General features: G+C 47.8%; 1 protein-coding gene across 1 annotated transcript in view; it reads right to left on the bottom strand.

Annotated features, from left to right (window-relative positions):
* The window catches only part of inpp5a (inositol polyphosphate-5-phosphatase A), a 127,830-nt gene that overhangs the window by 43,576 nt on the left and 60,254 nt on the right, over positions 1–24,000 (bottom strand). Inside the window, exons 6-9 of the mRNA XM_084020902.1 lie at positions 23,127–23,230; positions 14,797–14,849; positions 13,322–13,441; positions 4,334–4,418 (exon numbers count right to left, since the gene is read on the bottom strand). Coding sequence (XP_083877028.1) covers positions 4,334–4,418; positions 13,322–13,441; positions 14,797–14,849; positions 23,127–23,230 — 362 coding nt within the window. The remainder of the gene's footprint in view (positions 1–4,333; positions 4,419–13,321; positions 13,442–14,796; positions 14,850–23,126; positions 23,231–24,000) is intronic.

Raw genomic sequence — 24,000 nt, 5'->3', positions numbered from 1 at the left:
TAAAGAAATGAATAAATCGCTCGCTTATGATTCCATCTCGCCGGTCACGGGCGTGTGGCATGGAGTGAGGCGGCGGCGTGAAAAACGACGGATCTATCACGCCGCCTGTCGTTACGGAGCATTTTACAGCATTCATTAGGGGGGGGTCGTCTCGGGCCCCACCTTTAATTTCATGCTGCTCAAGCCAAAGAAAGGACACAGGACAAAGGGAGGAAGATTGATGCCTGATCCGCCCCCCCCTCCTCTATCGTGCACTTCCCACGGACTCCAACGGGGGGCGCCGGTCCAAAAACACCCTCCCGTTGCCCCCTAATGAAATCTGTCCATGTAGCAGCAGATCAGCCCCAATTAAAAGCGGCCCACACCGTGTCACCGGGACAGTAGATCAAGTCAGCAATTAACCTTCCCGCCGGCCTCCATCAATCCTGGAGCGCCGCCGCCGCCGCCGCCGCCGCCACCGGCAGCACGCCATCGCTGCAGATATTAAATTTACATTCTATTAAGTTTAATTAGGAGGGATTTTAAATATACTGGGAGTCCAGGCACGGAGCCCCGGGGCTGTCATCCACACGGCTGATTCACGGCATCACACACACACACACTGTACACCTTACAGCGCCACGGCAACGCTGGCTTCCTGTACGTGTCATGTCACCATTATAAATAATCCCGATAATCATCAAAATCTGCTTCAAACTCTTGAAATGGAACTAAAATACACTGGAATCACTTTACATTAAATTACATATCTTCATTGTGTCACAGGTAAGATGTGTTCTGTGAACTTCCTTTTTGGTGAAAAACAATCAAATTATCTGAAATAAGATGATCATAAATCATAAAGTCTCGCTGTATCAATAAAGGAGACATTTAAATGTGTTTTTGTATTTTTTCAAATCAGGATCTATTTTTCCCAATAGATTATCCCGACAATGAAGATTTACAGCGTTCAACTTATTATGAGTGTTTTTATCGCGATCATTCCGTGAACCGTGATTATTGCTATGATATCGATTATCCATAAACCGATCCATAATCCATAAACGTCCACTATATTTAACAGAAGGAAATGGATTCACATATAACCTCTTACATTTATGTTAAAATGTTGGGTTGTTGCTTCCATCTTCTTAATAATATTATTATTTATAATATAAAACCCCACATCATCTTTAAAGGTATGATTTGATTCACCTGTCGTGTCTCTGCTGTGAACGTGAGCACTCCGTGTGGCCTGAAAGGAAACTGCAGGCTGTGAAGATAAAAATCTTCACAAACCCTCCATCGCTCCTGTTTTATCAGCAGCGATGCGAAGCGTGATCAAGCCAAAGTGTGATCACACCCATGGGAGAGAGAGAGAGAGAGAGAGGGCTGGTGGACTGGACCACCTCCAGGCGGCATTAGTCTCCACGTGGCTGTGTCCTTTGTCTGCCAGTCAAAGGGCCTCTGAATGGGGGTCAATTGAAACCAATTCCCTCTGTCGGACACAATTAATGGGGTTGCCCGGTCCGGGCGGCAGGGGGGCGGTCGCGGGCCTTTGGTTACTGATCCTGCCGCGCAAGCATGCCAGGAATTTGCCACCTGGAATTTGCCCAGTGACAATAACAACCCCCCCCCCCTTTTTCAAAACCCACCTCCTTTTTCTGTACATGGATACATCCCTAAAATACCCCCCCCCCCCCCCCCCCACACACCCACAAGGCAGGATGGGTGACAGGGGAGTGGCTGCAGACTAGCCGGCCCACAATGCACCAGAGAAGAAGAAGAAGGCTCTCAAACTGGGAACCAGTCGGTGTTTATCGCTGCAAAACTCAACATTCATCTGCTTTGTTTGGGTTTTTCTCTCAAATTGGAGAGAAAATAGTGAGAAAAGCAAAAAAAAAAGGCTCTTCATGGAGAAGGAGCGCCGGCCTCCCGGCGTCCGAATCAATCTTGGGGTAAGTACGGCGGATCGATGGGCCAGCAGCCCGTCTACGGTCAAGCACTCGGCTGGATGTGCACTAATTGTCCTGTTGACATTAATTGTCATTAAAAGGGCTGAAAACGGCCTCCCGGCTGTGAGTTACATCCCGCCGCCGAGGTTGCAACCCATTTGTTTATCGGTGACATCACAGCCACCGATGGCGTGCAAAAAAAAAGGTCCCGCCGCTAAATCAGACCGCGGCGAAGGACGCGTGCTCTTACACGGCTAACGACGCACAGATGACATCATCGGCCTCCTCTGTTGTCCCCATTAAATGGTCGGCGGGTTCGAGGGACCCTCATTAAGCTGGAGTGTGTGTGTGTGTGTGTGAGTGTGTGTGAGTGTGTGTGTGTGTGTGTGTGTGTGTGAGTGTGTGTGTGTGTGTGTGTGTGTGTGTGAGGGGAAGTCTAAAAGCCCCCCTGCATTGATGTCACACCCTTCTAAACGGGCCGAATCAATCAGATTCATTCGGCCTAACAAATTGGTTTGTGTGTATTGGCTCTGGATGTGAATGTGTATGGGGGGGGGGCAAGGTGCATAAGAAAGGAGGCGAAGTGGAGGGGGGGGGGGGGGGGGGGGGGGGGACACACACCGATGCAAGCCTTACACATCCCTGGAAAAGGGGTCGCGACCCCTACTGCACTCAAGCAGCATTTCAGAGCGGCGTGGACACGGCGGTCGACACGGCGGCGGAGGCGTTATCCAGATGAGCTACACGCCATGACGAACGCCGTCTAAAGCCTCCATGTTGCCGGCGAGTGTAGCAGCCCGACGCAAACTAGGGAAGTTTTCATAAACGTGAAAACTTCCCTAGTTTGCACATCTTCGGACGCATCGGCTCCAAAACAACACGAGGTCACATGATCGGTGACAGTCATGTGACCCAATTACACGTCCACAATTCAATCAACGTTGAGGTCGACAATCAGGACCCTGCTGGGTTTCTGATCCCACTCAGGAGGGTTTAACCCAGACGGTGAAGCCGAAGCTGAAGTGCCTCAAACTGTCATTCTCTCTGCTGGCCACCAGGGGGCGACTCTTCTCTGGTTGTATAGAAGTCTATGAGAAAATGGTCCTACTTCTCTCTGCTGGCCACCAGGGGCCGACTCCTCTCTGGTTGTATAGAAGTCTATGAGAAAATGGTCCTACTTCTCTCTGCTGGCCACCAGGGGGCGACTCCTCTCTGGTTGTATAGAAGTCTATGAGAAAATGGTCCTACTTCTCTCTGCTGGCCACCAGGGGGCGACTCCTCTCTGGTTGTATAGAAGTCTATGAGAAAATGGTCCTACTTCTCTCTGCTGGCCACCAGGGGGCGACTCCTCTCTGGTTGTATAGAAGTCTATGAGAAAATGGTCCTACTTCTCTCTGCTGGCCACCAGGGGGCGACTCCTCTCTGGTTGTATAGAAGTCTATGAGAAAATGGTCCTACTTCTCTCTTGATGTATTATCTCAGTAAACATAAACAAATATGTAAACAATAATATATTTTGAGTAGTGATCTGAACTTCTACGTTTGTTAAGAAATATAATGATATTTACTCATTTTGATCACCTGACATTCATAACAGCTGCAGTTCGTAACTTTCATAGAAATAACTTTGTATAATATTTAATATGATGACACTAGAACATGAGACAGCTGATCTCTGAAAGAGATTGGCAGCTGAATTAGAGCCTCCTCTGCTCTGATTGGTTGTTTTCTTTCTTCTTCTTCTTCATCAGGAGACTGAAAGGAGGAAGAGGAAGCTGATTCTTCTACCGATCAGCTGTCTCATATTTTACCGTCATGATGACAGTTTGAGCAAATATCCAAATGATTATTTCTGTGTTTATAAAACAGCTTTAAGGTCTCGACCTCTCGGGTAAAAGCGTCGGATGCATCACCGGGCGCCACAATGAGTGAAGTCCTTCCTCCCTCCATTCAGACCCCCCCCCCCTCCTGAATGGGGCTCTGCTTGGACCGCCCACACCTTGAACGGGCCCACTGGTTCGAGGCTCATTGTGCCGGAGAGCATCGTCCCACTCTGTTATCACAGGACACCCATGTCTGCGGTGGTCTTTATGACCCCCCCCACCCATACCTTGGCTCTCACTGGCCTCATTTGCACCCAGAAAAGGAAGAGGAGGGAGGAAGAGGGGAGAGGAAGGGAGCAGTGAATGGCACCGTCACATAACAATGCAGTCGGAGGCTCCGTCGGCAAACACAGCTGGGTCGGCAACACTGGGCCCTTTAATGAGTCATAACTCTGAGGAGACGGCCGGGCCACTAAAGACACTTTACTACAGTCTCTCTCTAATACACACACACTTTATAGCACCACCACATGTGTGTGTGTGTGTGTGTAGCATCAGATAAAAACACACACTCACCTCAATGACCTGCTTCGAGTCCAACCGGAAGTTAAAGTCCCCGAAGACGAAGTACGGCAACTTGTCGTGTCGCTGGTCGGTGATCCTGAAAAACACCAGTCAGAGAGACGGATCATTTTAATGATGGACGTTTAGTGTCAGAGACTGATCAACCCCCCCCCCCCCACCAAAGACCTGTAGGGGTATTCAGTTCACGAGGGCCACAGCACCACCTGGTGGTGACTTCACGAGAGGGGTCACCTGGGTTTATAGGATGTTTAAGTGTTGAGAAAAACAAATCCTGACAACCTGAAAAACAGACGTCGCCACTTTAAAATAGCAACTTTTATTAAATTTACCTCGACTAACCTTTTACAGATGATAGAAAAACCACAAAAAAGCAGCTTTAATCGGGGAAAAATGCATAAAACAATGATTTGATTATTCACAAACAACAACCGGGAAAGCATGCATTATGCAAATCTAACTTTTCATCACATGTTTGCCATTTCCTGCAAAAGAACGCAGACTTTCCTCAGCTGACGGCACACAATCGAATCAGTGCGTCTTCATGATTTCCTTTGATGGCAAAAACAAGAAAAGATAATTCACTTTTGGCTGAGTTGATCAAAGGGCAGCGTCCTGGATCAGCTGAGGCCCAGACCTGGAGAGCTCCGAGGACTCTGTCCAGGACTTCCTTAAGTGGCTCTTGATTGCCCCCCTTCCTTTGATGCCTCCCGAGGGTGCTCTAACCCGCCACATTTTTATTGTCTCGTGCTGCGAATGTTTTTAATGTACTGTATGCAGTTTAGATCATCTCCGTCATGGACGACTTCCAAACTTTCCCAGCATCCAACGCACCTAAGCGACATATAATTAACTTCCTGCGTCCCCTTCTGCAGCGCGCCAGCGGGGAATTAAGGTGGACTTGTGTAATTAATGATTCCGGGATGCTTGGCCACTAAACGGCGGCGGATAAATCTCGCCGTGGAACTTCCCGGGCATCGGGATAACAATATATTTATGAGGCCCCGTAAAGAGAAGAAGAGGAAGAAGAAGAGTCTTCACTTCCTCTCTGAGGCGGCGGGCGAGCGAGAGAGAGGGAGGCGAAGGTGACTGAAGAGGCGGCGATTATATTAAATAGAGAGAATGTGACTTTGACATCCCATTACATTAAACACAGACTCGTCTTCCTGCCGATGGGTGATTCAAAGAGGGTCAACGGGGAGATTCAGGGTTCCAGCTCCAAAATAACAAGCCCAAAACGTTCCATGGTGATGATGGATGTAATTATTAATCCTGCAGACTGCTCCATCTATATGATGGACATCTGCTCCGCCGCTTCCTGCTGCTTCATCTCATTCAAACACGGACCTCTTCATTCACTTACAATCTCACCAACAAACGCGTGATCGTAGATTCGTTCGTTAAAATACCAGAATTATACTTTCATTAAATGTATTATGTGAACGTTAACAACACAATCTTTGTCTTTTTTGCCAATTAATGAATACATTTATTAACGAGTCGTTTCAGGTGTTTTACCTGTATTTTTATATTTTTAATGACGCGTTGAATTGTGGGAAGAAGACGAAAACTTTCATTTGATTTTTTCAGGTTTGGAGAAATCTTCCTCACATTAAATACAAATAATAATGATGAATAAATGATTTATGTTAAGGATTTAACGTTGTTCAGTATGGTTTTAGTTGGAGACAGTGAAGCGCTGACGGTACCAAATATGACGGGAATATTTGCAATGTTTTTGCAATGTTTTTATGACGGAAGTGTCTGTGAATGGTAGAATGTGTGTATATATACATATATATATATATATATATATATATATACACAGTACATACATACATACAGTATATATATAAGAATAAACAATAAAGCAGTAGTACTGCAGTCAACAACAAGTTAAAATATAGAATAAAAATGCAAAAGACACTATAGCTGTACTATAATATACATTATGTACAAAAGGCAGATGTGGGAGGTAACGAAGTACAAATACTTGGTTACTGTACTTAAGTAGAATTTGCAGGTATCTTCTAATTTACTACAACTTCTTACTTTTCCTATGTTAAAACGAATATCTGTACTTTCTACTCATCACATCTTCTCAACAGGCTCGTTACTTTAGTTTGAATGCATTTGAGGGGAATTATTGATTATTATTTTGTTATTAATACGACGAGAGATTCAGTTAGTCTTTTAAAAGGCAATCCAGTAGAAATGTCCTTCATAGGGATACATTAAATTTCTACTTTGAGTACATTTCAGTACTTTTACACTTTTACTTGAGTGAAGAAGTTGAGTGAGTACTTTCTACTTTCACCAGAGTATTTTTGAACACAAGTATGTGTACTCGTACTCCAGTGTGAATCTGAGCCCGACTCATAAACGCTGCATCACGCTGCACCAGGAGCTCATTTCTACTCATACTGGGAGTGATGTCAGCAGTGACCTCACATCCTGGTGCTCAGAGCCTCCATCAGACCGGGTTCGTGGTCCGTCCCCCCCCGGCTGGAGCGGAGGGCAGTAAAGCGTCGTGGGAACTCTGATTTGCTGCTGCTAATCGAGCGTTTCATGGTGAAGAACCCACAAACAGAAACATGGTGGACGGTCAGAGGAGTCCCAGCCGGGAGGTCTTCCCCCGCTAACAGCCGTGTCTAATCCCAGCGGGCGGCGGGTTTTGTCTGCTCCAAGGTATCAGCCCCAGGTCAGAAGGTAACACTCTGTTTACACGGCCGCTTCCTAAAGCACTCGTGGTGACCCGCTGGTGTGAACGTTGACTTTCCTCCCTCGGCCCTTTGTGGGCCGGCCGGCGAAGAATCGCAACATTAGCTACAGCTACTGGGCGTGAAAGGAGCCTGAGGGTGGGGGGTCCCGAGGAGCTCCCCCCCGGTGACCCCCACCCCCCCATTAGCCTCGTCATCACAGTTCATTCAGGCAAACTGTAACAGTGTCAGTGACATTCCCCCACAAAGACGCACTCCTTTACACAGTCTATAAACATGCTTCTCAGGGACAATTCATCGCCGCTGACACCCTGAAAGAGGCTCTTCACAGGGGCCGTTCCCACTGAGGTCCGGGGCCCCGGGCCTTGCTCAGGACTTTCTCCTGAGGGGGGGTCCACACAAAGACAGGGGTCAGACGCTAATTTATAACACGGCCCCCGACTCTGTGCTCCCAGGCTCCTTAAACCGCCGGCACAAAGCCGCCGAGGCTCTCTTTTTACCGATTTCCACTTTTTTTTACGTCAAAACGCGGCGTCGCAACAAGCACTAAAAAAGGATTCTTCTCAGCACGTAGACCCCCGATAACACAGAAAACCCACCTTCCTAGAAATCTCAATCCCTCGCCGGATTACGCGGCGTGATTGACAGCTAAACCGAGCCGTTATAGACAGTCTGTGTGAGATTATGAGGAGGCAATGGGAGGGGGGTCAAACCGTCATACTGACAAGATGACTTACCATAAGTTGGGATTGGACAATGGCCGGGCCGACCATTGTAGGCAAATGTGGAGATATTTGTGAGAATGTTAACATTGTGAAGAATGTGCCGGGTGACGTCTCCGTGAAAGGACCGGGGTCGGCCCCCGACGGGACCTTTAACCCTGCGGGACGGCCTTCTCCTCGTCCCCCCTGTTAGCACCCCCCCGGGCCACTCGGTGACGCCCACCCCACCAACAACACCACGTAAGGGGGGGGGGGGGGGGGGGGGGGGGACCGGGCGAGGATGTCGCCGCGGTCACTCAGAGGTTAACGGATACTCGACGGGGAAAACCGGGAGATGTCCGACGAATCTGGTCTAAAAGGGGGACTGGGGGGGTCAGGTCATTGCACCGGATACCGGACCACCTGTGTTCAGATGTGGATCACTACGACATCTCTGGGCCCTAAAGTGTGTTTGGGAGGTTCAACATCAACAGAGAGGCCCGGAGCCGGACTCCCGTTGTAGAATAACATCTTCATAACTTTACCTTTAATGTTATATGACAACTTTAAAGGTGCTACTGATAACTTTAATAACTTTGACGATTCATTCACAAAGAAAGATGTTTTTTCACGGGAAGTGATACTTTGATTCTGCACCTTTCTAAAAGCTCTGTGGATGTATTTTTTTTAATTATACGTTTACATAAAAATGTTATCAATATGACCTTTAAAAGTAATCTAGTGTTCATCAGTGTTTTAGTTTATAATCTGTGTACGACATCGTCCGGGGGCCGAGGTGAACGCAGTCGTACAGAAAGGACACAGGAGCACCGGCATCTTGGATTTTTTGGCAGCTAGTTGAAGGAAGTGACCATATTTGGACTGTAGAGGAGCGACGGGTGGATCTGATGAACACAAGCATCATCCTGACTGGAGCCTTTCCTTAGCTTCATAGTTCAAGGTTCAACTTTACAGCTAAGTGTCTTAGCAGCTAACTAGCATTTGTAGCGTGGTAGTGACCTGTCAATCAGAAGGTAAGCCCCGCCCCCTAAAGCATTTACAATGTTTACTGAGATAATACATCAAAAGAGAAGTAGGACCATTTTCTCATAGACTTCTATACAACCAGAGAGGAGTCGCCCCCTGGTGGCCAGCAGAGAGAAGTAGGACCATTTTCTCATAGACTTCTATACAACCAGAGAGGAGTCGCCCCCTGGTGGCCAGCAGAGAGAAGTAGGACCATTTTCTCATAGACTTCTATACAACCAGAGAGGAGTCGCCCCCTGGTGGCCAGCAGAGAGAAGTAGGACCATTTTCTCATAGACTTCTATACAACCAGAGAGGAGTCGCCCCCTGGTGGCCAGCAGAGAGAAGTAGGACCATTTTCTCATAGACTTCTATACAACCAGAGAGGAGTCGCCCCCTGGTGGCCAGCAGAGAGAACGACAGTTTGTTGGCTTCACTTTTCAGAACTGGAAGTTGCCGCAAGGAAGAATCCATCCAGTAATTAGAGCGATATTATAAACATTATATTATATATAATAATATGTTTATGAGACGTTCAAGTACTTTTACTTCTATACACGATCTATAAAAAGTAGGAAAATGTGGGGGACCATTCGAAGTTTTAACCCCCACCACCGTCTCTCAGAGTGACTGCTGTGTGTGTGTGTGTGTGTGTGTGTGTGTGTGTGTGTGTGTGTGTGTGTGTGTGTGTGTATGTGTGTGTGTGTGTGTGTGTGTGTGTGTGTGTGTGTGTGTGTGTGTGTGTGTGTGTGTGTGTGTGTGAAATAAACAGGTCCAGAGACACTGGGGAAGATTAACCTCTGCTCCTGAAGGCCTCCCAGGGTGAGAAGGCAGTTCAGAGTCACACATTGACATGACACACACACACACACACACACACACACACACACACACACACACACACACACACACACACACACACACACACACACACACACTAACTTAGTTACAGGATATAATTGGAATATAGTTATCCAAATAAAACATTTGCTGCTTTTCATTTGAGCCGCTCCGGTTAATAAATCCGTTGTGGAGGATCCTCCGTGTGATCCTCCGTGTGATCCTCCGTGTGATCCCCGTCCTCCCTCTCGCAGCTCAAACATGTCTATTGGCTGGAAGCAAAGCCCCCCCTCTTTTTCCTCTGCTCTTTCAGCCCGTTGTTCTGGGAAAAGCCTAAAGGGAAACATTTAGATTGGAGGGCTCTTTGAGACGCTCTGACAGTTGACTGATGACCGTCCATAAAGTGACAAAGCGTCGCTGTGTGGCGGCCAGCGCGGCCCACTGCCTCCCCATGGGAAACTAATTGCTTTGAATTGTTAACGGCAACATTATTTTTCTGCCAATCATTGCTTCTCAATGCCCCCGAAAATGAGCATGAAACAAGTCTTTTCAGCGGACAAAACAGTTAAATGTCCCCAATGTTGATCAAATTAACTTCAGCGCCGTGACAATGGACTATATTTGTGTGAAAATAATGGCGCGCCACAAAGGATGCCTTTATGCCCGGATTTCACAGTTGTAATGTAAAACTGTTCTCCCCTGAACCGGACCAGCCGCTCTGAATGGGGGCTGGAAAAAAAGAAACAAACTCCAAAACACAAAAGGGGATTCTTTTTAAAGGAAGAGAGAGAGGGAGAAAAAAACCTGTTGATTTTATCTCATGCTATCATTTAGCAGCAACACATCCTTTACATCAGCGTCTCTTTATTCCTTCAATTTAATGAAATTCTTCTTTTAAATGTATTTATATGGTGACCGTTAAATCTCCACACAATGACCCTCCACATGAAGGCCTCGCTGAGTCAACAAGGGAAATATATGTGCATTATTATTTTTTATCAAAGGACAGGAAAACAAGCAAAAGGAGGACGCATTCCAACACTTTGTGGAAGTGGCCCACACATCGCCGCGGCGTGGCTACGGAGCAGCGCTGCTTTTTTAGTTTTTTTTATGTGACTAAACGGCGTTCCTTCTCAGCATTGTTCCCCGAGGAGCCTTGAAGCACTTTGGGAGATAAACACCGTTTAGCAGTTAAAAGGGCCACAGAGGAAAAGGCTTATCAGATGTCTCCTCAATGGGCCGTAAGCTGCATTATGAAGGGCCTCAGATAAGGTGGATGCCCCCCCGCCGCAGAGCGCTGCCGTGTGATCTGGCTCCTGTACTCAGCTGGTGGTGTGTTCAGGGTCCCCTCCCTCCTCTCCCATCCAGATTAGAGCTCCGAGAGAGAGAGGAGGAGGGAGTTTGGCTTTAGATATTCCCCCTGTCCCTTTTCCTGCTCTGCTTTCTGGGGGTAGGAGTCAGAGTGGGGGGGGGAGGGGGGGACAATGGCCAAAAAGATGGTTCCCAACCGGCCGCTGAATGGGAACACTGTTGGTGGTAGCGCTGCATTCAAAGCCCGAGCCCGGGAACATTGTCCTCCCCGATCGGCGGAGGAGAATGGAGTTTGCTGGTGGCTGCCAAAAGGTTAGCAGCCCCTGTGAAAGGCCCGGCCCATTATTCACTGCCCTTTACAGAAACCCCCCCACCCCAGCACCCCCTTTGTGCTCCGCCCCCCTCCGCTCCCCTCTGCACCGCCAGCTTTTTCTCACTCCGGTGCTCCGGATCTGCGCCCGACATCCCCCCCACAAAGTGAGCGACTGAGGCGCGATGCCACCAAGTATCCCACCCCTGAAAACCCCGGGGAGCCGGGACGTATAATAACCTCCCCGCCGCCGTCGCCGCCGCCGCCACCTCGCCTCACAGCACCCCTCATCCCCCTGTCAGAACGGGAACCTTTAAATGATATGGCCCAGAAGTAACAACAAGGTTACCATTCACAACACAAGGGGATTTAGAGAGAGGGAGCGTGGAAACTGCCACTCAAGCCAACACAGATTCTATTCACCCCCCCCTCAGCCACCCAGCCAAACCTCACAGACTCGCCTATTTAGGTGTATTTACAAGGGAGGGGAAATAAATCAACTGGAAGAGCACGATGAAAGCAGCGGAAATACAATGAAAACACTTAAATGCGAGCGACAAACAGAGAGGCTCCCTTTTGAAACTTCATTATGCCAGTAAATCCAGGTAAGTTACAGCATAATAAAACAGAAAACGCTGCCATCTTCTTTAAACACTCCGGCTTCTCTGTCCATTAAAAGCGGACCAATCTTACATCAAATCAAGAACCGGAGTACAGGTAAAATATGACCTCGTGGAGAATACTTTGAAAAAGTGGCTCATAATTCATGAGCGTCTGGGAGGCTGGAGGTAATGTACGCCGCCCAGATATGCATGCAGTTATTCAGAGTGGAGGCGGCGAGCTGCCACGCAGCGCATTCTGATGCTGTCACCTGACGCTACGCCGCCGCCGCCGGGCTTCTGTTGTACGTTAGTGTTCACCGTCATCTAGCACGACCCAGAATACAGTATTGATCTGTGATTTAATATCAATAACCAGATGAAAAGGATGCTGAAATAACTCCATCATGATGGTGATCAGTGAAAAGTGCTGAGTCATGCTTTGTTAGGTCTGTCTGCAAGACCACAAGATAACTACTGTTAAAACGCTGGTTTTCTGAATGGAGTCTGGTTGATGATGCTAGGCTACGCTAACATTGTAGCTGCTCCATCAACACTCCAAATAAGGTCATCTAGACATAAATACAGCAGAGACCTTGTTGTTTGGACCACAGACAGTCTCTGGTTCCTCCACATAGTCTGGTCTGGTCTCTGGACTAATGTGGTCTACTATCTAGACCTCTGGGGGACCACAGACAGTCTCTGGTTCCTCCACATAGTCTGGTCTGGTCTCTGGACTAATGTGGTCTACTATCTAGACCTCTGGGGGACCACAGACAGTCTCTGGTTCCTCCACATAGTCTGGTCTGGTCTCTGGACTAATGTGGTCTACTATCTAGACCTCTGGGGGACCACAGACAGTCTCTGGTTCCTCCACATAGTCTGGTCTGGTCTCTGGACTAATGTGGGCTACGTAGACCAGAGAGAGAGAGCAACAGCAAGAGAGGAGATAAAAGAGAGTCCACAGACCGTGCAGTGAGTGAGACCCTCCACTGCTGCAGACAGATGTAATCCCACTGGTGTCGGTCTGAATCCTGCTCAAATCGTCTCCGCTGTACCTCTAAGCCGCCCATTACAATATCAATACAGGTCTGCCGTGACGGACAGGACCGGGTCTACGTGTACGATTCCCTTGAACACTGTTGTAGATCAGAGGTCTTCAACGTTTTCAGGCCAAGGACCCCCAAGACCTATAGAGACCCGGTGGAGGGACCCCCAAGGCCTATAGAGACCCGGTGGAGGGACCCCCAAGACCTATAGAGACCCGGTGGAGGGACCCCCAAGACCTATAGAGACCCGGTGGAGGGACCCCCAAGGCCTATAGAGACCCGGTGGAGGGACCCCCAAGGCCTATAGAGACCCGGTGGAGGGACCTCCAAGGCCTATAGAGACCCGGTGGAGGGACCTCCAAGGCCTATAGAGACCCGGTGGAGGGACCTCCAAGACCTACAGCAGCAGAGGTGATGGTACCGTACCTGTCTAAAGCGTAGCCCAGAGCCTTCTGCCTGGTCCCGGAGTAGACAGACGGGCTCTTCTCCCACGCCACCAGGTTGGACGCGTCGTGGAAAAGATGGATGTTGACCAGATCGAAGGCGCTGCGTTGAAAAAGAAACACAGAGCATGAATATATAATATAATAATAGGAGTCTGAGACGTTCATGTGACGTTTTCATCCCCAACTGACAATAACTTCAAGTGATGCTCCAGAAAACTGCTCTGGTTTGTGTTTTTGTGGATAATCAGATAAGCTCGTTATTAGATGAGCTCCTGATTAAATGATAGACGTGTAACAAAGACGCATCTTCCTCATTAACCAACATTATTTGGTTTTTCATGATGTTTAAAAATAAAACTCACTTTTTCTACGAAGAAGAACGATCATTTCTTTAAACAGGACTGATCACGAGTATTTATCAACGTTGCATTCCTGCTAAATAACCAGTTGTTATTCCTCTTCTACTCCGGGCGGTCAGGAACGTCGTCTAGTCGTCATGGTGACGTCACCCGTCGGTTTGTGGTCTACGGTTCTGAAGCCCGAGTTCGTCATTTTGGAATTGAAACAAGTGAAGAAAGTGAGTCAAGGTTCAACTTTACAGCTAAGTGTTATCTTAGCTAACTAGCGTTGGTAGCGACCTGTCAATCAGCAGGTAAGCCCCGCCCCCTAAAGCACCCCCTCCTTTCTGGTCTTTTGGACCTGCCCCCTGGTGGCCAGCAGGGAGAATGACAGTTTAAGGCACTGCATTCAGGTTGGCTGTACTTCTCAGAACTGGTTTTCTATGAATGCAGCATGTTTTTCAGACGTCAACATCCTGGTCCATCACATTAATTTAATTGTGGGAAGTCAAACATTTGAATCGTGATTTCTTGGCCACAAAAACAGTCTGCTGTCCTGCTGTCGGTCGTGTCGGGGGTACATGTACAGTGATGAACTCCGGGCGTTTTTTTCCCCGGCAGAGCCGACCGGAGGAATGCTTGTTATCTGGAGGGGGGGGGGGGGGTGTTATCCTGCAGCGACACCCTGAACAAATGAATACATGCCGGGCCTCGCTATCTGCGTCTATCCCATCTCACATCTGATCTCCCCATTCTGCACCAGCCGCCGCAGTCAAACGTCATGGCCCTATTAAATGCTTACCGCTTCAGCTCTTTAGTTCTCATGTCATCCTTCTATTACATTACCCCCCCCCCCCCCCCCCCATCTCCCCCGGCAGCGTTTGCGTACAAGTTCAATTGCATGTAATCGTTTTTGTCATCTGTCATATGCAACTGCTTGACTAACGCGATTACGTCTAATCAAATCCCTGCCGTCCTCCGTGGCGGAGCGTCCGGAGGGTTCAGCTGTGTGTGTGTGTGTGTGTGTGTGTGTGTGTGTGTGTGAGAGGTACTCTAGATCACTCTGTGGTGATGATTCGGGGTTTTGGACAGAGTTGAGGTGCGATGCGTCACTCACCAGTCAGCCAGGGCCCATCTGGTCCTGATGAATCCCTTCCTGGACCACTTGCACTGCAGAAACGGGGAGAGAGACTCAATTTAGCACGACAACGGTAGGAACTGGACATTAGTGAGGACTCAGACCCTCACAAGGTGACTCGGACCCTCACAAGGCAACCTGGACCCTCACAAGGCGACTCGGACCCTCACAAGGCAACTCGGACCCTCACAAGGTGACCTGGACCCTCACAAGGCAACTCGGACCCTCACAAGGCGACCTGGACCCTCACAAGGTGACCTGGACCCTCACAAGGCAACTCGGACCCTCACAAGGTAACCTGGACCCTCACAAGGTGACCTGGACCCTCACAAGGCGACTCGGACCCTCACAAGGCGACTCGGACCCTCACAAGGCAACCTGGGCCCTCACAAGGTGACCTGGACCCTCACAAGGCAACCTGGGCCCTCACAAGGTGACCTGGACCCTCACAAGGCAACTCGGACCCTCACAAGGCAACCTGGGCCCTCACAAGGTGACCTGGACCCTCACAAGGCAACTCGGACCCTCACAAGGCAACCTGGGCCCTCACAAGGTGACCTGGACCCTCACAAGGCGACTCGGACCCTCACAAGGTGACCTGGACCCTCACAAGGCGACTCGGACCCTCACAAGGCAACTCAGACCCTCACAAGGCAACCTGGGCCCTCACAAGGTGACCTGGACCCTCACAAGGCGACTCGGACCCTCACAAGGCAACCTGGGCCCTCACAAGGTGACCTGGACCCTCACAAGGCGACCCGGACCCTCACAAGGTGACCTGGACCCTCACAAGGCGACTCGGACCCTCAGAAGGCGACTCGGACCCTCACAAGGCAACCTGGACCCTCACAAGGCGACTCGGACCCTCACAAGGCGACCCAGACCCTCACAAAGCACCCCGGACCCTCATAAAGCGACCCAGACCCTCTAAAGTCCTAATAAAAAAGCTTAAATGCCATCGGTCCCACGCGTTCATTAATTTTCCGTCCCAGAAATGTCATGGTGTATTTATCGTGAGGGTTTTTAATGAAATTAAATGTTTTGGAATTTGTTGACGGGTAGACGCTGATAAACATGATTAATTAAAGGGGCAGTGTGTCGGATTTGGTGGCGGTTTAGAGATGTGGTTGCTGATTGTATTCAGCCACTTTCACGAAGTCTGCGTTGAAAAAGACGCGGTGATTGTTCTTACGATTACGACGCTACAACGGGAGTCACGCTAACGCTGTTTTACAGAGAATCACGGCGGCCTTCGGGGAACGTGTTTTACTGGACACTGGCCCTTTAATAATCTATTAACCGATCATAAATAAGTAGATACCAGCATTTAATCAATAAGCAGCGTGCCTCGCGGCGCGGAAGAGAGGATTCTGGGAAGGAAACGTTGCTTTCCTCACTTTGTTCTTCACAAATGTACTGAAGTCTCATTTATTCAAAAATGGGATCCGGTACCAGATCGGCTCAATTACCTCAGGTGGAAACTAACGAAGTACTTTCTACTCTGTTTTCATCCTGCATTCAACATATCATACATTGTTGCAGATTAAACTGTTAATAATGATGAGTCAATAATTAACGAATACTCCTCCTTTTGATCCTTGGGAATATAGGAATCATTTTCCAGGTTCCAGGTTCTCAGTTAGGAGCTTTTGTTGCTTCATGTTTTAAAGAGTTGGTTGGACGATACGAGCATTAAATAACATTATGATGATTCTTGGGCTGCACGGTGGTGTAGTGGGTAGCACTCTCGCCTCACAGCAAGAGGGTCCTGGGTTCGATTCCCGGGTCGGCCCGGGTTCCTTCTGTGTGGAGTTTGCATGTTCTCCCCGTGTAAGTGTGGGTTCTCTCCGGGTTCTCCGGCTTCCTCCCACAGTCCAAAGACATGCAAGATGGGGATAGGTTAATTGGTGACTCTAAATTGCCCGTAGGTGTGAATGTGAGCGTGAATGGTTGTCTGTCTCTACGTGTCAGCCCTGTGATAGACTGGCGTCCTGTCCAGGGTGTACCCTGCCTTCGCCCAATGACAGCTGGGATTGGCTCCAGCCCCCCCGTGACCCTAAATACAGGATAAGCGGTAGAAAATGGATGGATGGATGATGATTCTTTCACTATTTTCTGACATTTCAAAGACCAAAAGATTAATCAGGAAAAAGAAACCACAACCGCCACATTAATTAAGATAATATTCAGATTATTTCTTTCAGTAAACCTTCAGAAGCATTAAAAACATTCATAACAGCGTTAAACTATTAATAATACGTTATATTATTGGACACTAATGGTATTTATCAACAGGAAGTCATGGTGGTATTTGATAAACTCCTGGTTTGTGAAACTAAATGCAGTGCCAATAAATCTCACAAATGTTGTGAAGTAAAACCCTAAAGAAGCATCAAATGCAGTATAAGTACACGGAAGTGGTACATAAGTACATGGGTTGGGAGTATACTCCACCAGTGGTCGTCTGTTTATGAAAGCTGCTGTCTGATGATAAACGCAGAGGAACTTCTGGCGGGTGAACGTTACGATGAACGGAGCATTGATCGGCCAGCGTGCAGCTGTTTGATCAGATCCCACCAGCCTCCAGTTAATTATCCAATCACAAGTCCAGAGCTGCTCTCAAACAGCACATGACCACCGGCCAGCTGCTTATTAAATGAGAGGCAAATTGATGTTCCGAGCGTTCTCATAGCGAATAGATAAATAAGTCTCTTTCCCCCTCTCTCTCTTCTCTCTCTCTCTCGTTTCCATGTCTCTCTCTCTCTGGTTTCCATGTCTCTCTCTCTCTCTCTCTCCCCCCTAATGGGGAGTTAACTGCGGCGATGAATAAACTAATTACAGGCCAGGTCACATAATTACAAATTGACTAATTTTATTTAAAAAACTCTGATGCAAATTAAAAGAGCTAAGAGCTATTTGATTGCACCTCACATCCTTCAATCTGCATTAGAGGAAGATTAACTGGATCAAATTGAATTACATTAGCATACTTGAATTAATCCATAGTGGCCGGGCAGCAGGATGTATGGGCCCAATTAGAACCGCCGGCCCAAGATGGGGACGTTAGAGCAGGGCTGCTGGACCCGACACTTCAAAATAAAAACACGTGTTGGAGAGGAAGTGGATCAGGATTTAGTGGAGATTATTATATATATATATATATATATTATTTATTGGGGAGATAAAAACCAAAAAAACAAACATGAGTTCCAGTGAACTCCGATGTGTTCGCCGGTGGAAAAGTTGAGCAAAGAAAGTCTTCGGATGTGGAGATGAAGAGTGAGTGTTTGGTTGGGGGGGGGGCACACACACACACACACACACACACACACACACACACACACACACACACACACACACACACACACACACACACACACACACACACACACACACACACAAGCTGTGACTGCAGCCAGAGACGTTTAATCTCGATTTAATTTAAAGAGCCATTAACTACAATCGCAGCATTAAAATCCATCACTTCCTTGACACCCGGCCCCAGATTGCCCCATTTCCTCCACGTATGACTGATTGACCTCCTGCTTCATCGCTTGCTTATAAACACACACACGCACACACACACACACACACACGCACACACACACACACACAGTAAACATGCAACTGGACTGGAACGAGCATCTTCATGTGGGATAGAGAGGAAACACACACACACACACACACACGCACACACACACACACACACACACACACACACTCCGCTGTCTATTTTACCCCATTTAAGTGCTTTTAATTTGTAATGGGGGTCCAGTTAAGATGATTATCTAACACAATCAATCAAAGTCTCTCTCTCTCTCTCTCTATCGGTTGACATGATGACATCATGATTTGGTTGCCGCGGAGATGATGACACAGATGCGGTCCAGCCCCATTTAATCTCCTGCTGAAACATCATCATCATCACCCCGACACACACACACACACACACACACACACACACACACACACACACACACACACACACACACACACACACACACACACACACCTTCTGTAAAAACTTCCTCTGCTACACTCTTCACTGAGTGACATCACGGTTGTTTAGAAGCGGAGACGTATCAGGATTAAACAGAGAGGTGTGATCTGAACATACATCAGGTGTGGTGGCTGTAAGGGGGGGGGGGGGGGGCAGAGGGCGACGGTAAAAGGTCACGAGGCTCGGGGTGACATTGGCCGACCTTCCACAGGTCAGCGGTGGCGTCTCCGCCCATGACAGTGATGAACGGCAGCGACGCAGCGGGTCACATCAGGGGTGTCGGGACAACACACACACACACACACACACACACACACACACACACACACACACACACACACACATATATATATATATATTTATTTATTTATATGTGTATTTATATGGGCTGACGGAGGGAAACACCACGTAAAGAAATTATGAAAAAACAAACACTTCTGCTCCTATAAAACATCGGCCCGGGTCCTACCACCCCGTCCCGTTCCACCCTTTGACCTTTCTTATATTTCAGCTCAAAGTCCGACCCCCATAAATAAAACCATGGTGGGGTGTTTTTTTTGGAGGGAGGGGTTCACAAAAGCCCCGTGACAGAAATGCACTGTGAGTAATAAGTAACACACACAAACGCTGATTGATCTGAGCCTCGCTGGACACTCGCATTTATCTTTATTCCATCATGCCGTCGCATCAGGGAGGGTTCATGTGTGTGTGTGTGTGTGTGTGTGTGTGTGTGTGTGTGTGTGTGTGTGTGTGTGTGTGGGGATGCACCACATGTACAGAGGAGCAGCTTCTATTATCCTTGTCGTGTACGACGCAGGAATGCCGAGCGCTTTGAAGAAGAAGTCATTTAAAGACGTCTTGCATTTCAAAAGAATCAATTTATATATAATATATTTATTATTTTGTATATAAAAAGGCGTTGGTTGGACATTATCCCGTCGTTTGGGAGCTCCTCGCCGTCTCGTGGATCACGGCTGTCACGCAGAACGCCATCGCTGTCACAGGTGTCTGGTCTGGTGATGAACGCCCAGAGAGGTGTGTGTTTTTTGAAACGACTTCATCTCCTTAACGTACGACACGTCGCTTAAATCACAACGGGACGGGGAAACAGGAAGGAAGTTTACCCCTCACCGGGGGGCGGAGCTTGAAAGTAATCCCAGCCCGGTATCAGAGCTCACTACAGAGGGCACTAAGGGGGGGATGAAAAGTCAATGCTTTTATGGAGACGCTCGCTGCCAAACAACAAATAGGAAGCGGGATGTTGATCTACGGCTTCGCTTTGTGTGAAACAATCAATAGCAAGGGCACATTAAGGTGCAGGTCGTATACTTTATTTATATAAGGCAATGACAAATACTTATGATGCAATGGGGGTTGGGTTTTTTTGGAGGCGTGTATTACTGCGCCAAACAAATAAATATATTAAAGCCCTACTGGAGGGGGGGGGAGAGATTGACGGAACAACGGGAAACGACAAGCCGCCAAATCCATCACGCCGACCTTTCAGAAGGAATGCGCCCGCGATTTTGTCCACTTCCGTCTTATTCAGCATTTCAATTAATGTCCCTGCTTCTCTCTCCTTGACTTACAGCCATAACTCACGTCTGTGTGAGAGGGGGGGGGGGGGGGGGGGGGGGGGGGTTACAGGGAAGAAGTGATGTTTTGCATATGGAGGGCTTGTCACTTAAATCAGGATCAAACTAGCGTCGGAGCAGAGGAGGGCCACGGGCACGCCGCGGGATCTAAGTGATTTTACCCAATATTTTATTTCATGACATTGAGTTTGAGCCACTTTCAAAAAAAAAAGGAGCTGAAATAGAAAAGCCATCAGGAGTTTGATCTAGGTTCAATGGAAATGGATATTTCCGAGGCTTACGGTAATAATATTATTCAGTAATAAAAAAGTTTAATTTCTGTTCTCGTCTTTTCTCGCCGGTTGGACATCAGGATTCACGTCTGCTGCCGACACAATCATGGATGAGCCGGCGATTAAGTTAATGTGCGGCTATTTGAGAGTTGAATGATGCCTGTTTTAACCCGTTTTAGATCCCGGTCGTATTTTTGCACCTACTTAAAAATATATGCACAAAAAAAATCAATTTCATCATATTTTTTATATCAAAATCCATCTTAAACCAAGGAATGACATCCATCAGTCCATCAATCTGAAACTTTTAGTTCTTTTAAAGTTCTTTTTAAAGCCCGCCCACTTCAACGCCATCCAATCAAATGCAGAGGATTCAATTTAAATACTAAACCGCAAACTGATCAAATACGCCGTTTCACCAACAGATTGTATATAAGATGTGGCATTTCTGCTTTTTTCCAACCAGTAGAAGGAAGTGACCATATTTGGACTGCGGAGGAGCGACGGGTGGATCTGATCAACACTCCGAGCAGCACCCTTACTGGATCGCCCCCTGGTGAACGACAGTTTGAGGCACTTCAGCGTCAGCTTCACTATTCAGAACCGGAGGTTGCCGCCTGTTTTCACCAGGAAACACGTCACAGTATGGAAGATAAAAGACGCTCCGTGCACTTTTATATCAGTATTAATTGGACAACATTAGCGATTTGAAGGCGTTGCCATGGTTTCAGGGAAAATCGTGGTCAAAACCACCTTGCAGATGAATTTAATAAATCTCGACGAACTGTGACTGTGTGACGACGTCCAAATAAACACGACGAAATGAGCCGAATGACATTTTGCTTTTTTCAGTTTTTTCAAAAACACACCTTCCTCGCCATGATGTCACCGGCAGCTCGCCGGGTGACACTTTATTAATGGACGACACAAGCAGAGAAAACACACACATCCGTCTCCGCCGCCGGCCACCTGAGCCGCCCGCTGTCAAGCTCTAATCTCCCTCCATGAATCCATCCCTCCGACCCGCCGGGCCGGACGCCACACATCGGGGTCCTCCATACCTGCTGTTAAATAACTCCCTTACATTCCCACGTTAAATAATTACCCCCCAAAAAACCTGCGAGTGGTTTCCGTGTCCCGTCCAAGATCCCCGGTGTAATAGGATTCCTCAAAGCTGCAGATGGATGGCAAATCTAGGCGGTTTCATCTACTAAAAGAGGGCATAAATCACGGGCGGAGGAAGCGGGGACGAGGCCGGGGTTATCACCAGTCTGCCTCCCTCATGAGAGCTTTGCATTAAAGCATTAGTGAAATTAATTCATCTTTCATAAGAGGTTTGAGCAGTATCTGTGATCTATGATAACAACCAATTTCTCACTACGGAGGAGGAGGAGGAGGAGGAGGAGGAGGAGGAAAAAATACTCGGCGACCCTGATAGACTACACAAATCTGCTCTTTTTAAATGGGCTAACATTATCTGGAGTGCTGCTCTCTGGAGCATCATCCCAGATTCATATCCCGGCCGGGAACGAGGCATAAATCAGCAAAACTTTTCTCATCTGCTCCCCCGCCACCGCCGCCGCCATCGCCACCCACACCTCCTTTCTCCCTACATCACTCCCCTCATCCCTCTCACGCCACGCTTGTTTTGTGTTCTCTTTTTAACTCGTCCTGTTAAAAACGCCTTTATGTGTGTGTGTGTGTGTGTTGTTTTGTTACTGTAATCATTTTAAATGGCTTCGCCGCCTCAATCAGTGTAATTGGTTTTAGATCATCTGTGAGAAAGTGGGGAAAACCTGAAGATGTTCGATGTGTGTGTGTGTGAGTCCTGCAGTGTGTGAAAGAGACGGAAACCGGTGTGTGTGTGTGAGTGTGTGTGTGTGTGTGTGTGAGTGTGTGTGTGTGTGTGTGAAGGGGGCCGTATCCATCTGCTTTGCATATATTTGCGGAGGCGGCGGCGGAGCATGGTTGACAGATGAGTGGGGAGTACGGGGATGACACACGGGCGGTCGTGCTCTTTATTACTATATCAGCACACAGCGATGCTCGGCTTCCCCTCCAGATAACACACACACACACACACACACACACACACACACACACACACACACACACACACACCCACACACACACACACACACACACACAAGGACTTTCACCGTTTGAATTTCGTGACTGATTTGTCTTTAAATCGGCCGTGTTTCCCTCAAAGAAGAAATAAAAAACACACTGGACTGTAAAAACATGAAAAATAAATTATGATCTGAAGTTTGGACTCAAACTCAGTGGTTCAGGTATTTTAATATTTAGCGGGGAAATAAATGATAAATGTGTAGTTTTCGTCTTTGATTGATGACTTTTAAAAAAAACTAAACAGCTATGTTAAAGCTGCGTTTGTTCATCAGAACGACATCATCGTGTGTGTGTGGTCACATGACCCACCTCGGGGAAGTAGTCCTGGGGAAACTTCTCCTTCTCCAGCGACGGCGTGCTCTCCAGCGTCTCCGAGTACGTCTCCTTGCCGACAACCTTCCGGAACTTCTTGGCTTCGGTGGGAGACGGAGAGACAAGGTGTTACAAAAACATGGAGGCCGAGACCCCCATGTGTGTGTGTGTGTGTGTGTGTGTGTGTGTGAGTCCGAATCTCCTGATCAAATCTCTGACAGCAACTTTTTTTAGCTTCCTCAGACAACTGCACCACCTGCTGGTCAGACGGAAGAACTGCGTGCAGCCAGAGGGGTCACAGCAGGGGTTTCTCTCCCTTTTTAAAGACCATGCTGTCTGTCTGTCTGTCTGTCTGTCTGTCTGTCTGTCTTCCTGTCTTCCTGTCTGTCTGACCAGGGAGCCGGATCTGTCTTCTTCCTGATGTTCAAGGGTTTAGGAACTGGATGCAAGTCTTATCTAAAGGACTCTTAAGGACCCTTAAGGACTCTAAAGGACTCTAAAGGACTCTAAAGGACTCTTAAGGACTCTAAAGGACCCTTACGTGTGTCGACTTCTGATCTTCATATCAGATTGGTGATGTTGGGCTTCGTCCACATTCAAGTCTCTTAAACATCACTTTACATTTTTGTTCAGAAACTCATATTTTTATTGCGTCATACATCTGAGACAAGAACCAATAATCTTAAATAGGATCATAAATCATAACATCTCCCACATATGTATTGTATTTTTCACTGTCTACCATGATAGGGATCTAGGCTGGTTTTTCAAGTGACTGGTGAGGAGGGACTTCTATCGGGTTTCTATCGTAGATCACGATAAAAAAAACCTGTTTGTGGTGAATTTATCGGGATGATCGTGAAAAAGCCGT

The sequence above is a fragment of the Eutrigla gurnardus genome, assembly GCF_963514095.1.
Source record: "Eutrigla gurnardus genome assembly, chromosome: 11".
NCBI lineage: Eukaryota > Metazoa > Chordata > Actinopteri > Perciformes > Triglidae > Eutrigla > Eutrigla gurnardus.
This window is presented reverse-complemented; position numbering and strand designations above follow the sequence as displayed.